The 15,615-nt window shown below is 44.1% G+C and overlaps 1 protein-coding gene across 1 annotated transcript in view; it reads left to right on the top strand.

Moving 5' to 3' along the window:
* Window positions 1-314: 314 nt before the first annotated feature.
* CCDC90B (coiled-coil domain containing 90B) overlaps window positions 315-15,615 on the top strand; it is a 37,990-nt gene continuing 22,689 nt past the window's right edge. The window contains exons 1-3 of the mRNA XM_075334701.1: window positions 315-454; window positions 716-838; window positions 9,691-9,794. Of these exons, the coding sequence (XP_075190816.1) occupies window positions 388-454; window positions 716-838; window positions 9,691-9,794 (294 nt within the window). The 5' untranslated portion in view covers window positions 315-387. The remainder of the gene's footprint in view (window positions 455-715; window positions 839-9,690; window positions 9,795-15,615) is intronic.

Below are 15,615 nucleotides of genomic sequence, written 5' to 3'. Positions count from 1 at the left end.
GGGGAAGTATTATATAGGGCACAGTGGATGTCAGTGTTATGGGGGCTTGTAGCAATATGTATATGCTGTATGCACTCGTTCTCCATCTACAGAACTTGAAGGTGGTTTTTCCTCACTGCTCCAGGATAATAATGGCGGGTAGTAATAATTGGCAGCACTGTCTCTCCTTGTGCCTCTCCCGCAGTCTGCCTCCCTCTATTACCACCATAGCTCCGGTCCGCTCCCTTTATATAATCAGCAGCTACTTCCGGTCACTGACTGAAACTCTTATAGGAAAAACTACAAGCCCCATAATACATTGCGCTGCACCGGAAATGACGCAGCGGGAAGCCCAACGTTTGCCCGGATTGGAGGGCGGTGATACAGAGGAACTATCAGTGAGGGAGGATGAGAGGGGCAGCTTGTAGGTGGACGGCTCAGCTGCTCACAGCAGCACAGAGGAACTTCAGGAGGGGTAAGGAGAGCACTCACTTTACAGAAGTTACATTAAAATAACTTTATTAGCAGCACATCATGAACACTATTCTGCTCCTATGTGTGACCTCCCCCTCATCACAGGCAGAATCCACCGCCAATGTCATCATATGGGTGAGAGGTCACTGCCCTCCTGAAATACTCTGTGCTGCAGTGCTGAAATAAAATGCACCAAGATGTATCACACATGTATCATTCCTGTGTGCTGTGGTTTTTACTGTTTGTTCTTTTTCTTTTGAAGGATTTGGATCTTCTGCGCCCGTCTGCTCTAATTATGATGTCAGACAGGTGGAGCTCACCCCATCCGAGCAAAGGAAGCTGACATTCGACACGCACGCCCTAGTGCGACAACTGGAGACCCATGGTGAGCGTCCATCACCGGTCTGATACATTATCGATCACTGTGTACATACATTACATTACTGATCCTGTACTGATCCGGAGTTACCTCCTGTATTATACTCCAGAGCTGCACTCACTATTCTGCTGGTGCAGTCACTGTGTACATACATTACATTACTGATCCTGTACTGATCCGGAGTTACCTCCTGTACTATACTCCAGAGCTGCACTCACTATTCTGCTGGTACAGTCACTGTGTACATACATTACATTACTTATCCTGTACTGATCCGGAGTTACATCCTGTATTATTCTCCAGAGCTGCACTCACTATTCTGCTGGTGCAGTCACTGTGTACATACATTACATTACTGATCCAGAGTTACATCCTGTATTATACTCCAGAGCTGCACTCACTATTCTGCTGGTGCAGTCACTGTGTACATACATTAAATTACTGATCCGGAGTTACATCCTGTATTATACTCCAGAGCTGCACTCACTATTCTGCTGGTGCAGTCACTGTGTACATACATTAAATTACTGATCCGGAGTTACATCCTGTATTATACTCCAGAGCTGCACTCACTATTCTACTGGTGCAGTCACTGTGTTCATACATTACATTACTGATCCTGTACTGATCCGGAGTTACATCCTGTATTATACTCCAGAGCTGCACTCACTATTCTGCTGGTGCAGTCACTGTGTACATACATTACATTACTGATCCTGAGTTACATCCTGTATTATACTCCAGAGCTGCACTCACTATTCTGCTGGTGCAGTCACTGTGTACATACATTACATTACTGATCCGGAGTTACATCCTGTATTATACTCCAGAGCTGCACTCACTATTCTGCTGGTGCAGTCACTGTATACATACATTACATTACTGATCCTGTACTGATCCTGAGTTACATCCTGTATTATACTCCAGAGCTGCATTCACTATTCTGCTGGTGCAGTCACTGTGTACATACATTACATTACTGATCCGGAGTTACATCCTGTATTATACTCCAGAGCTGCACTCACTATTCTGCTGGTGCAGTCACTGTGTACATACATTACATTACTGATCCTGTACTGATCCTGAGTTACATCCTGTATTATACTCCAGAGCTGCACTCACTATTCTGCTGGTGCAGTCACTGTGTACACACATTACATTACTGATCCTGAGTTATTGGCTGAAAGGAAAGACTTAAATTGACTGAAGATGCCAGTTTAACCCCTTCCTGATACAGGATGAGATGGTACATCCTATGTCAGGTATGTGTAGATGGAACTTGCTCAGGAGCTGATCTTGCTTTACATGTCAGGCGTCTTCTGTATTGTACAGCCAGTGCCTGCCTCTATAAGCAGCTTTCCGCTCTAGCGCCGATCACTGCTGTTTACTTAAATGCAGCTTTTTTCCTGAATTCTTGGCAGTACTGATTTGTCACCAGTGGGGGTGCGTGCATCAGTGATGCAGGAAGTCATGCTTTCTGCAATGTTTTTGCCATCAGGGACACACCAGGCGGACAGGTTTCTAGTGAGGTGTCAGACTAAGCATACTGCCCAGTGCCGGCGTCGGCAGGAGGACGTTGCACGATGAGGCCGTTTGTATTGACCAAATACAACTTTGATTCTGTGTGGCTCTTTCACGGAAGCCGCATTACTGTGCGGGGAAAATGGGCCAAAAATCTACTTCCGTATTGTGCCGAGAAAACTTAATGGAGGGTTCAACTAAGGAATACGATATAGTACTGCCTGGAAGATGCACTTCTAGTTCGGAAGGCATTCAATCACGATCCTGGGGAGCAGCCGATGGTCGACCGGAGTATGATCAAGTGTCATGACTTGCCACGATCAAAGGTCGGAAGGCACTCAACAAGCTACTGGGGAGGAGCCGATGGTCGACCGGAGTATGATCAAGTATCATGACTTGCCACGATCAAAGGTCGGAAGGCACTCAACAAGCTACTGGGGAGGAGCCGATGGTCGACCGGAGTATGATCAAGTATCATGACTTGCCACGATCAAAGGTCGGAAGGCACTCAACAAGCTACTGGGGAGGAGCCGATGGTCGACCGGAGTATGATCAAGTGTCATGACTTGCCACGATCAAAGGTCGGAAGGCACTCAACAAGCTACTGGGGAGGAGAGTCGATGGTCGACCGGAGTATGATCAAGTGTCATGACTTGCCACGATCAAAGGTCGGAAGGCACTCAACAAGCTACTGGGGAGGAGCCGATGGTCGACCAGAGTATGATCAAGTGTCATGATGGGCCAGGATCAAAGGTCAGACGGCACTCAACAAGCTACTGGGGAGGAGCCGATGGTCGACCGGAGTATGATCAAGTGTCATGACTTGCCACGATCAAAGGTCGGAAGGCACTCAACAAGCTACTGGGGAGGAGCCGATGGTCGACCGGAGTATGATCAAGTATCATGACTTGCCACGATCAAAGGTCGGAAGGCACTCAACAAGCTACTGGGGAGGAGCCGATGGTCGACCGGAGTATGATCAAGTGTCATGACTTGCCACGATCAAAGGTCGGAAGGCACTCAACAAGCTACTGGGGAGGAGAGTCGATGGTCGACCGGAGTATGATCAAGTGTCATGACTTGCCACGATCAAAGGTCGGAAGGCACTCAACAAGCTACTGGGGAGGAGCCGATGGTCGACCAGAGTATGATCAAGTGTCATGATGGGCCAGGATCAAAGGTCAGACGGCACTCAACAAGCTACTGGGGAGGAGCCGATGGTCGACCGGAGTATGATCAAGTGTCATGACTTGCCAGGATCAAAGGTCGGAAAGCACTCAACAAGCTACTGGGGAGGAGCCGATGGTCGACTTGAGTACGATCAAGTTTCATGATGGGTCAGGATCAAAACCACAAGGACGTCTTGGTGCCGATATTGCTGGGTCGAAAGGGAAGATCAAGAGCTGCAGAGATATCATAAAGTTCAGAACTTGTAATGTACGAACCAAGAAGCAAGGAAACTCGAGATCGTCAAAGCCGAAATGGACAGAACAGAACTTGACTTACTCGGAATTAGAGATCTAAGATGACTCAATCCAGACATTTCCAGTCAAAGGAGCTTTGGTTCTACTATTGTCAAGGATAACCGATGGAGAAACGGTGTTGCTGTAATTCTCAACCGAAAATTGTCCAGTAGTACAAAGTAGTCAATGGTAGAGTCCTCTCGATACGACCACCAGGAGCGCCAATCCATCACAGTGATACAAGTCTACTCACCAACAACAGATGGCGAGGAGGAGGACGTTGAGCTATTCTATGATGAAATTCAAGATAAAATCGACAAGACGCCAAAACAAGATTTACTCATTATCATCGGAGACATGAATGTCAAATTTGGCCACGGCAAACATGGAATCATCTTTGGAAACTTTGTATTTGGTGAACGTAACGGGAAAATTCATTGACTTTTTGTACGACAATTTACCTGTCCATCATGAACACGTTCTTCCAAAATCACAAACGGAGACTATCGACATGGACATCACCGAAGGCCAGGAGCTGACTGTAGAACTGATCATGAACTTGACAGCAAAGATTGAAGTCAAGCTGAGCAAACGGACAAGACAACAGGTTGTTTCCAATTTTGATTTGACCATTATACCTGAAGTTTTTGGAATGTTCTGGGCACTGATGAAAGAAATACCAAGGAGTTATAGACATATACAGTGTGTCCACCCATATCCTGTCCACCACCATTAACTTGAGAATGGCGGCAGCTATAGACATAGAAGTGGTGTCTAGGTATAGTAAAGTAGCCTTGCGCTATGCAATGAAACCACCTATAGCGCCACCTGGTGGAAAACAAGGAGTTAGCATTTTTATCTTGAAAACGGAACAATGTCGAGAAAAAAAGTGAATTACAAAGTTGCAGGGCATCATCAATTCAATACGAATCGACACCTTGCATACAGAAATGCAATGATATGAAACCCATGACTCCCCCCAAAATATTGAATGCTGGTCACGCATATGGCGCTTATTTAATTTTGGTGCTCAAAGTGGCCCCCGTCAGCTGCAATGCACATCTGGACTCTGCACAGCATACTGTATCTTGCTGCACGTTGTGCAATATGGTAGCTGACACGTTTGCACAAGCAGCTGTGATACGTCGTCATAGGTCCTGCAATGTTGGTGGAGGGGTCGCGTACATCGGCTGTTTGATGTGACCTCACAGAAAGAAGTCCAATGGGGTCAGGTCAGGTGAGCGTGGAGGCCACTCCATGCAGCCACCATACCCAATGACTTGTAGGAAGGTCTCCATGAGGTATTGCTTTACGTCCGCAGCCTTGTGAATTTTACATGTTCTAACCATAGCATTTCTGTATGCAAAGTGTCGATTCGTATTGAATTGATGATGCCCTACAACTTTGTAATTCCCTTTTTTTCTCTCTCGTTCCGTTTTCGAGATAAAAATGCTAACTCTGTTGTTTTCCACCAGGTGGCGCTATAGGTGGTTTCATTCCGTAGCACATGGCTACTTTACTATACCTAGACACCACTTCTATGCCTATAGCTGCCGCCGTTCTCAAGTTAATGGCGGTGGACAGGATATGGGTGGACACACTGTATAAAGACTTTTGTTACTAAATAAGCCAGAAAGACAATAAAAAAAGAGGCAGAAGAGACCCCCACAGCCATGGTTTACTGAAGAAACCCTAAAGATCATCGAAGAAAGATGAATGGTCAAAACAAAAGATAACAAGCAGGACGCAGACAGCATCAGTAAAAGACCTAAGAGAGTCATTCGAGCAAACAAAGAACTTTATTACCAAAAGATATGTACAGAGATAGGAAACAAACATCTGAAGGGCAAGACCAAGAAGGTATAACAAAAAATCAAAGAGATACAACAAAAGTTTCAACCAAGAGTGGGAATGTTGAAAGACACCAATGGCAGCAACCTATCTGAACCGTAACAGATCAAGGAAAGAATACACAGAACATACGAGAAGAAACGGAGACTAGAAATGATAGTGAACAGAACATCTTGAAAGATGAAGTTATTGCTGAATCTGAATGTAACACTTATCATGCTGGGAAGAGGGAACACCAAGCGTGCAGATGGTGACCCCTCCACCTAACTCATCTGTGGCTGATCCCTGAGCTCCCTAACATCCCTAGACAGGTCCTTCCCCTTCCGTTCGCGATCATGTGCCTAGGACCTTGCTGACCCTGGAATGGCCCTGTCTAGTGCACAGGCTAGCAAGACACTAGTCTTACTACTAGTATAAAGGCAACAAGAGGAAGGAGAGCCAACAATGGAAAACAGAAATAGCAACAGACTCCAAATGTTTTCCTGAGAGGGACTCCATCGAATCCTGCTGGAAAGAGAAAAACAGCTTCTCCAGAGACAGCTCCTTCACAGGTCAGCATAGACTGAACTATAGCCGGCATAGGAGAGAGTAAGGAGTGGGTTTATATAGCAGAAGGTTGTGACTGTAGGTGAGATGAACAACTACTTGTCAGTCACAGCTAGAAAGGGACCTTAACCCCTACTTAAGATAAACGGTGACCAGGTTTTAAAATGGATCTGTGATCAACTAAACGCTAGGACCTTCTGATCCCAGATCTCCCGAGGTCTCAGCAGGGCATGACACAATTGTGACAACAATATTCCAATAGAACTAATAGTCTTTTGAAGCCCTCACAGCTCCAAAGATGGAAAAATGACAGTAAGTGTCATCAGAAAATGATTATATGAATGACATTTTTGTCATGCGGCGTGCTGCTCTGTACGCTCTAGGTGTCATGCAACTTCGGACTCTGTTCACACTGCAGAGTTTCACATGTCACCTGGTGCTTAGAGCCGGACGTCGACCAGTTTTGTGCTTGCGGGTGATCGGTCTGGCAGGAGTTTATTCCTGCTGGCCTGTGAGTTGTTGCTGGGGTCACAGGTTACTGAAGACCTATCACAGCCGCCTCTGCCATTTTAAAGATGGTGGATCCTGTTCCTCCATGCCGAATATACCAAAAGCGACATCGGTCTTGGTGCATGGTAATTCAGCTGCTGGAGCACTGCTGTATGCTATATATGCTATAGTGGTGTGTTGTGGAGATGCTCTTGTCGTTGTGTATTTCCCTTCTTTTCTTTAATCCCCCACCGCCCGTGCACATATTGTCTTTACCTCCGTAAGTGACTGCTGTGAGTGTGAGTTTTAGTTCCTCCATGACTGTCTATTTGTGTGGGATTTATCACTCCAGTCCTAGCCCCCTCCCGAGATGGGGGTAAAAAGGTATAAGATCAGGGCTTCTTAGGAGAGAGGGTTACGCTGGGGGTTCAGACCTCACCACCATCAGGTGTACCTCCGGGATGAGGGACAGTTAGGGGCTCCCCTAGCCTGAGGGTCAGTTCCGTGTGTCTATTTGTGGGGGATTTATCACTCCAGTCCCGGCCCCCTCCCGGAGAGGGAATGAGGGGGTATAAGATCAGGGCTTCTTAGGAGATAGGGTTACGCTGGGGGTTCAGACCTCACCACCATCAGGTGTACCTCTGGGATTAGGGACAGTTAGGGTCTCTCCCAACCTGAGGGTCAGTTCTTTGTGTCTATTTGTGGGGCATTTATCACTCCAGTCCCTTGCCCCCTCCCGATATAGGGTTATGGAGGTATAAGATCACAACTTCTTAGGAGATAGGGTTACGCTAGCGGTTCAGACCTCGCCACCATCAGGCGTACCTCTGGGATGAGGGACAGTTAGGGGCTCCCCTAGCCTGAGGGTCAGTTCAGGAGTCCTGATTACCCTCAACTCCGTTACTACCGTGACACATTTTTGAAGATGGAGCGGAGGTTTGGTTATTTTTTTTTTTCTCTTTCCACCACTGAAATAACAACCAACTACTCCGTCCCCTGCACCAGTTTAGTCCTGACCTGGAGAATCGTGTTTCCAGGTTATTTTTACCACAATGTAAAAACAAAAGGCAAGAAGGACTCATTCTTTTCTGGGTTTCGGGGTCGGGCTGTACTCCATAGGAGGGGAGTATCTTCTCGTATTCCGTCTCGGTGACATCAGATCTGCCGCATTGATTGGAGAAGATCAGATCGCAGATTCGCTTGCTGCTGTGACAGGTTGATCGATCCTTCACTGCATCTTTCCAGATACAAGGGACAAGGTCACGACAAGGATGCTCTGATACTGTCAGCACTCTCCGCCGCCGGCTCTGACAGAGCGCATTGTTACATGGCGCCATGCTGTGCTGCGTTATCTCGTGTACGGGGAAGGAGCGCAGAGAAGACGGGGTTATCTGCTGATAATACATCCACATCAAAGTGTTTATTTTCTGTAGAACGTCAACGCGGAAGCAGGAGGTGTAGGAAAGCGAAACACAGAATATGAGCGGCGCAGCCATTGTACGGGAGTGTGAATTATGTCTTGGAAGGTGCATGTGTGAGTGTTACCACTGTGTGATATACTTTGTTACGTACTATTGCGTTGTGTGCACAATCAAGTATATTCTGCAAGATCCACACATCCGACATTCAAGGTGTATCAGTGCATGTGCGGAATTATGTATCGACACAAGATAATGGACTGTTACATACATTTTAAAGGGATTGTCCACCACTAGGACAACCCCTTCTGATTCCACATGTTTCCCCCAGTTAGACTAATAAAGCCTATACTCCTCTCCAGTGGTGCCGCGACTCGTGGAAACAAGATGAAGATCCAAATAGTCCCAAGTAGAAAGAAAGCCTCTCTATATAGAGGGAGTGGTCTGTTTTCGCTGTAGTGGACCAGTGGAAGTACCAGGAGGTACGAAACGGCCGTCGTCCCTAGGGAGCCTGCCCCCAGCTCTCTTACCGCTGTTTTACCTTACTCCATGGATTGAATAAAGAACAGTTTTTGATTTTCCCTATATGCATCCACAGTACAGTCACATACCTGTACACACTAATTTTCAATGATTAAAGAGGTTTTCCACCACTAGGACACCCCCTTCTGATTCCACACGTTTCCCCCAGGTGAAATAATAAAAGCCTATACTCCCCTCCAGTGGTGCCCCGACTCACTTGTAGTTGTGACATTACACGAGCCCTGTGTCCAATCAGAACATCCTTCTCCCCGCCTTTGGACCAAACTAGTTAACAGGAAGTGAGATCAGTGGCTGTGCTCACTTCCTGTTGATTGTTCGTTTGGTCCAAAGGCAGAGAGAAGGAAGCTGGCTCTGATTGGACGCAGGGCTTGTGTGATGTCACAACCCCAAGTGAGTCGGGGCACTACTGGAGGTGAGTATAGGCTTTTATTTCACCTGGGGGAAACGTGTGGAATCAGAAGGGGGTGTCCTAGTAGTGGAAAGCCTCTTTAATCATTGAATATTAGTGTGTACAGTTTTGTGACTGTACTGTGGATGCATATAGGGAAAATCCAAAACTGTTCTTTATTCAATCCATGGAGTTAGGTAAAACAGCGGCAAGAGAGTCGGGTGCAGGCTCCCTAGGGACGACGGCCGTTTCGTACCTCCTGGTACTTCCACTGGTCCACTACAGCGAAAACAGACCACTCCCTCTATATAGAGAGGCTTTCTTTCTACTTGGGACTATTTGGCTCTTCATGTTTCCACGCGCACCCAGGACCAGCGCAGTGGCTTGTTTTGATCGGACCAAGCTTACTCCACCAACATAAGGTATAATGCGGTTGTGCACACCCACATCTTTTCGATTTATTGCATGTGAGGACATACTGTGCATGTGAGCGGGATTCATGGCTGTGTGCGTGCATGTGGTTATTGTATTAAAAATTGCTCCAAACATTGGATTCTCCGTCCAGTAATCACTAAACCAATGAACATGACAAATCAGCCTGATTATTTGGAGTTTTTTTGTTTTTTTTTTTTCTTTAAGGATTCAATAAAGAACAGTCGGAGGTGGTAGTAACAGCGCTGGCATCATTAACCAATGCAAGCCTGGACACTGTATACAAGGATATGGTGACCCGAGCCCAACAGGTAAAGATGCCCATCAATAAATGCATCATACCATGCAATATAATTGTGCCCCTCTCTTTTATCATAGTAGTTATATTCTTGTACATAGGAGCAGTATTATAGTAGTTATATTCTTGTACATAGGGGCAGTATTATAGTAGTTATATTCTTGTACATAGGAGCAGTATTATAGTAGTTATATTCTTGTACATAGGAGCAGTATTATAGTAGTTATATTCCTGTACATAGGGGCAGTATTATAGCAGTTATATTCTTGTACATAGGGGCAGTATTATAGTAGTTATATTCTTGTACATAGGGGCAGTATTATAGTAGTTATATTCTTGTACATAGGGGCAGTATTATAGTAGTTATATTCTTGTACATAGGGGCAGTATTATAGTAGTTATATTCTTGTACATAGGGGCAGTATTATAGTAGTTATATTCTTGTACATAGGGGCAGTATTATAGTAGTTATATTCTTGTACATAGGAGCAGTATTATAGTAGTTATATTCTTGTACATAGGGGGCAGTATTATAGTAGTTATATTCTTGTATATAGGGGCAGTATTATAGTAGTTATATTCTTGTACATAGGGGCAGTATTATAGTAGTTATATTCTTGTACATAGGGGCAGTATTATAGTAGTTATATTCTTGTATATAGGGGCAGTATTATAGTAGTTATATTCTTGTACATAGGGGCAGTATTATAGTAGTTATATTCTTGTATATAGGGGCAGTATTATAGTAGTTATATTCTTGTACATAGGGGCAGTATTGTAGTGGTTATATTCTTGTACATAGGGACAGTATTATAGTAGTTATATTCTTGTACATAGGGGGCAGTATTATAGTAGTTATATTCTTGTACATAGGGACAGTATTATAGTAGTTATATTCTTGTACATAGGGACAGTTTTATAGTAGTTATATTCTTGTACATAGGGACAGTTTTATAGTAGTTATATTCTTGTATATAGGGACAGTTTTATAGTAGTTATATTCTTGTATATAGGGACAGTTTTATAGTAGTTATATTCTTGTATATAGGGACAGTATTATAGTAGTTATATTCTTGTACATAGGGGCAGTATTATAGTAGTTATATTCTTGTACATAGGAGCAGTATTATAGTAGTTATATTCTTGTATATAGGGACAGTATTATAGTAGTTATATTCTTGTACATAGGGACAGTATTATAGTAGTTATATTCTTGTACATAGGGGCAGTATTATAGTAGTTAAATTCTTGTACATAGGGGGCAGTATTATAGTAGTTATATTCTTGTACATAGGGGGCAGTATTATAGTAGTTATATTCTTGTACATAGGGGGCAGTATTATAGTAGTTATATTCTTGTACATAGGGGGCAGTATTATAGTAGTTATATTCTTGTACATAGGGGGCAGTATTATAGTAGTTATATTCTTGTACATAGGGGGCAGTATTATAGTAGTTAGTTATATTCTTGTACATAGGGATAGTATTATAGTAGTTATATTCTTGTACATAGGGACAGTATTATAGTAGTTATATTCTTGTACATAGGAGTAGTATTATAGTAGTTATATTCTTGTACATAGGGGCAGTATTATAGTAGTTATATTCTTGTACATAGGGGCAGTATTATAGTAGTTATATTCTTGTACATAGGGGCAGTATTATAGTAGTTATATTCTTGTACATAGAGGCAGTATTATAGTAGTTATATTCTTGTACATAGAGGCAGTATTATAGTAGTTATATTCTTGTACATGGGAGCAGTATTATAGTAGCTATATTCTTATACACTGACGAGCAAAAGTATAACAATATTTTGTACTTTTGACTTTCAGGCCTCATAGCTCACCATCCTCTGCAGCTTTTAGCGTGAGACGACCTTCATTTTATAGACAATCATCTTGGCTATCTCTTACATAAATGTGACTTGCAGCTATTTAGCATATGATTAGATATGCAGATTCTTGTTATGTCACTGCATTGTTACTGTTTTGTTCCTGATGGTGGCAAAATATTTTGCTTCCTGTATACTACAAATTACCACCTGTTCTCACAATCCCTAATAGCTCAGTGTGTTATTAAAGGGGCATTCCCATCTCCAAGATCCTATCCCAATATGTAGTAGGTGTAATAATAATATTAAATATCTCCAAATATAAATGTAGTTTAGTTCTCCTGAATCACTATGTCACTTACTTCATGTTCAGGGCTTTGCAGGACCTTAGGTATCCATGGTTACGACATACATATAACCACAGTTACTTGCTCATAGTTGTAACCATGGATATCTAAGGTCCTGCAATGCCCTGAACATGAAGTAAGTGACATAGTAATTCAGGAGAACTAAACTACATTTCTAATTGGAGATATTTGTTAATATTATTATTATTATTATTACACCTACTACATATTGGGATAGGATCTTAGAGATGGGAATAGCCCTTTTAAGTTGATTCCCATGTGAAAGGGTCACTGGTTCGATTTCAGGAGCAGCCATGAAGAATATTTCCCAAGAAAATAGAAACATCATCCAGCTCATCAATAGCGATCTCTCTCGGCCAAGATAATTGCCAAACTGCATCATGTGAGGCCAGGACATCTGGAAGAATAAGAAATGACGTCCATCCATCCATTCAAAAGCCAAGAGGTGACGTCCAGGCAAAATATCGGAGTCAGCAAATCGCTCATCACAAGGTCTATCAGTTCTGGTGACACCCGGCAGTGGATGCGGCTCGTCTGCTCCATAATAGTGACATCACAGACGTCCATCCATACAAGCACCGAGCAACACACGTTACACAAGTCTGGAATGGTGGCCCGAAAAAAGGTGAGGAAGCCTCAACTTCAATATCATCATAAGAAGTGTCGGCTCGAGATTACAAAGAACGAAAAGTAGAAGATTGGAAACAGGAGATTTGGAGCGATGAGATGAAAGTCAATAGACAGCTCTAATGGGGGAAATGGGTCTGGAAGAAACAAGGGAAAAAGAGGCTAACGGATCGAGAAATTGAAAGAACCGTCATGTTCGGTGGAGGAAGCCTGATGATATTGGGGTTGTTTGACAGCCAAGGCCAATGTGAGTGTCCTACATGATGAGTTACTTCATACAGTACTATGGGTATGAAAAGGATGACATAGTGTTCCATCAGGACAACAACCCCAAGCACAAGGCGAGATTGGAGAAGAAATGACTCGGTGACAATGTAGTAGAGGAACTGGATTGTCCCTACAGTCCCCAGACCTCAACCCAATAAACACTTCTGGGTGAAGACAAAGCTGTATACGTCCCCAAGTGAGCCGACCAGTATAGACCAACACTGGGAACGTGGAGAAGAGACCTGACCAGTATACACCAACACTGGGAACGTGGAAAAGAGACCTGACCAGTATACACCAACACTGGGAACGTGGAGAAGAGACCTGACCAGTATACACCAACACTGGGAACGTGGAGAAGAGACCTGACTCGTATACACCAACACTGGGAACGTGGAGAAGAGACCTGACCAGTATACACCAACACTGGGAATAAGGAGAAGAGACCTGACCAGTATACACCAACACTGGGAACGTGGAAAAGAGACCTGACCAGTATACAGTGTCACCAACACAGGGAACGTGGAGAAGAGACCTGATCAGTATACACCAACATTGGGAACTTGAAGAAGAGACCTAACCAGTATACACCAACACTGGGAATGTGGAGATGAGACCTGACCAGTATACACCAACACTGGGAACGTGAAAAAGAGACCTGACCAGTATACACCAACACTGGGAACATGGAGAAGAGACCTGACCAGTATACACCAACACTGGGAACGTGTAGAAGAAACCTGACCAGTATACACCAACACTAGGAACGTGAAGAAGAGACCTGACCAGTATACACCAACACTGGGAACGTGTAGAAGAGACCTGACCAGTATACACCAACATTGGGAACGTGTAGAAGAGACCTGACCAGTATACACCAACACTGGTAATGTGGAGATGAGACCTGACCAGTATACACCAACACTGGGAACGTGAAGAAGAGACCTGACCAGTATACACCAACACTGGGAACGTGTAGAAGAAACCTGACCAGTATACACCAACACTGGGAACGTGTAGAAGAAACCTGACCAGTATACACCAACACTGGGAACGTGGAGAAGAGACCTGACCAGTTTACACCAACACTGGGAATGTGGAGAAGAGACCTGACCAGTATACACCAACTCTGGGAACGTGTAGAAGAGACCTGACCAGTATACACCAACACTGGGAACAAGGAGAAGAGACCTGACCAGTATACACCAACACTGGGAACATGGAGAAGAGACCTGACCAGTATACACCAACACTGGGAACATGGAGAAGAGACCTGACCAGTATACACCAACACTGGGAACGTGGAGAAGAGACCTGACCAGTATACACCAACACTGGGAACGTGTAGAAGAGACCTGACCAGTATACACCAACACTGGGAACATGGAGAAGAGACCTGACTAGTATACACCAGCACTGGGAACGTGTAGAAGAGACCTGACCAGTATACACCAACACTGGGAATAAGGAGAAGAGACCTGACCAGTATACACCAACACTGGGAATGTGTAGAAGAGACCTGACCAGTATACACCAACACTGGGAATGTGGAGAAGACACCTGACTCGTATACACCAACACTGGGAACGTGGAGAAGAGACCTGACTCGTATACACCAACACTGGGAACGTGGAGAAGAGACCCGGGGTCAGATTTCAGTGAAGACATACTTGAATCTGATGGAGAGCCCAGAAGGTTCCAGGAGGGATGAAAGCTACAGAAGGATTTACAAAATATTATCAAAATAGGAGCAAAACAGTAACAATGCAGTGACTGACAAGAATCTGCATAACTAATCATATGCTAAATAGTTACAAGTCACATTTATGTATGAGATAGCCAAGATGATTGTCTATAAAATGAAGGTCGTCTCACGCTCAAAGCTGTAGAGGATGGTGAGATATTGAAGTCAAAAGATTCAAGCATTGTTACCCTTTTGCCCCTCTGTACATAGGGGACAGTTTTGTTTTCACTAGTAACGTTGATGTTCTCTGAGTGACTGATGAGGCAGAAGAGAAGGGTTTTTTCCCAGATCTTTTAATTCTGATTCCAGCAGAGTCTTGAGTCTTACATATTTTATAAGGCACAGAATAAACACTGCGACGTCCTCCGGTCTCTGAATATCGGCCGCTGTTGTCCATTATTCATCTGTATCAGATGATGCCGCGTGTAAACAGTCTGAACGTCGCATCAGATTTATGTGACAAATATTTTTTTTTTCTTTATATGTCAGCGGCGTATGATTAATCCTCGCACGTTCTGATATTTTATGATTGCAGCATAATGGAATCTGTCATTTTATTTGGGCGCCTGTCAGGCACCCATCACACAATACAGAAATTGACTGTTTTTGCAAATAATAAAAAGTCAGACCACACGGGGCTGAATATGTTATGGTTTCCCTGAAGCTGGGGATTATTATAACAGAAGCGTGCAAAATTTAAAGGGGAACTGACAACATGATATACTGAGATTAGCCTTTTTGTTCCAGATGCCAGTAAACACTTCAGCCACTGATCTATTAGTGGCCCAGTTTGGCTCATCAGCTAAGCAATTGCTCATTTTTAGTGAGCTCGACAGCTGAGGCTGGTATTTTCAGGCTGGGGAGATCCATGCTTATTGAGCCCCCCCCAGCCTGAAAATGGCAGCCTGTAGCCACCTGGAATTGTCGCAACCATTAGATGTGACAAGTCCGGTGCTTTTGTCGCGGGCGGAGGAGGGGATTTGCTGCGCTCTCC

This window comes from Anomaloglossus baeobatrachus, chromosome 2 (genome assembly GCF_048569485.1).
Source record: "Anomaloglossus baeobatrachus isolate aAnoBae1 chromosome 2, aAnoBae1.hap1, whole genome shotgun sequence".
Lineage (NCBI taxonomy): Eukaryota > Metazoa > Chordata > Amphibia > Anura > Aromobatidae > Anomaloglossus > Anomaloglossus baeobatrachus.
The sequence above is the reverse complement of the archived record's forward strand: the minus strand, read 5'-3'. Positions and strand labels throughout refer to the sequence as shown.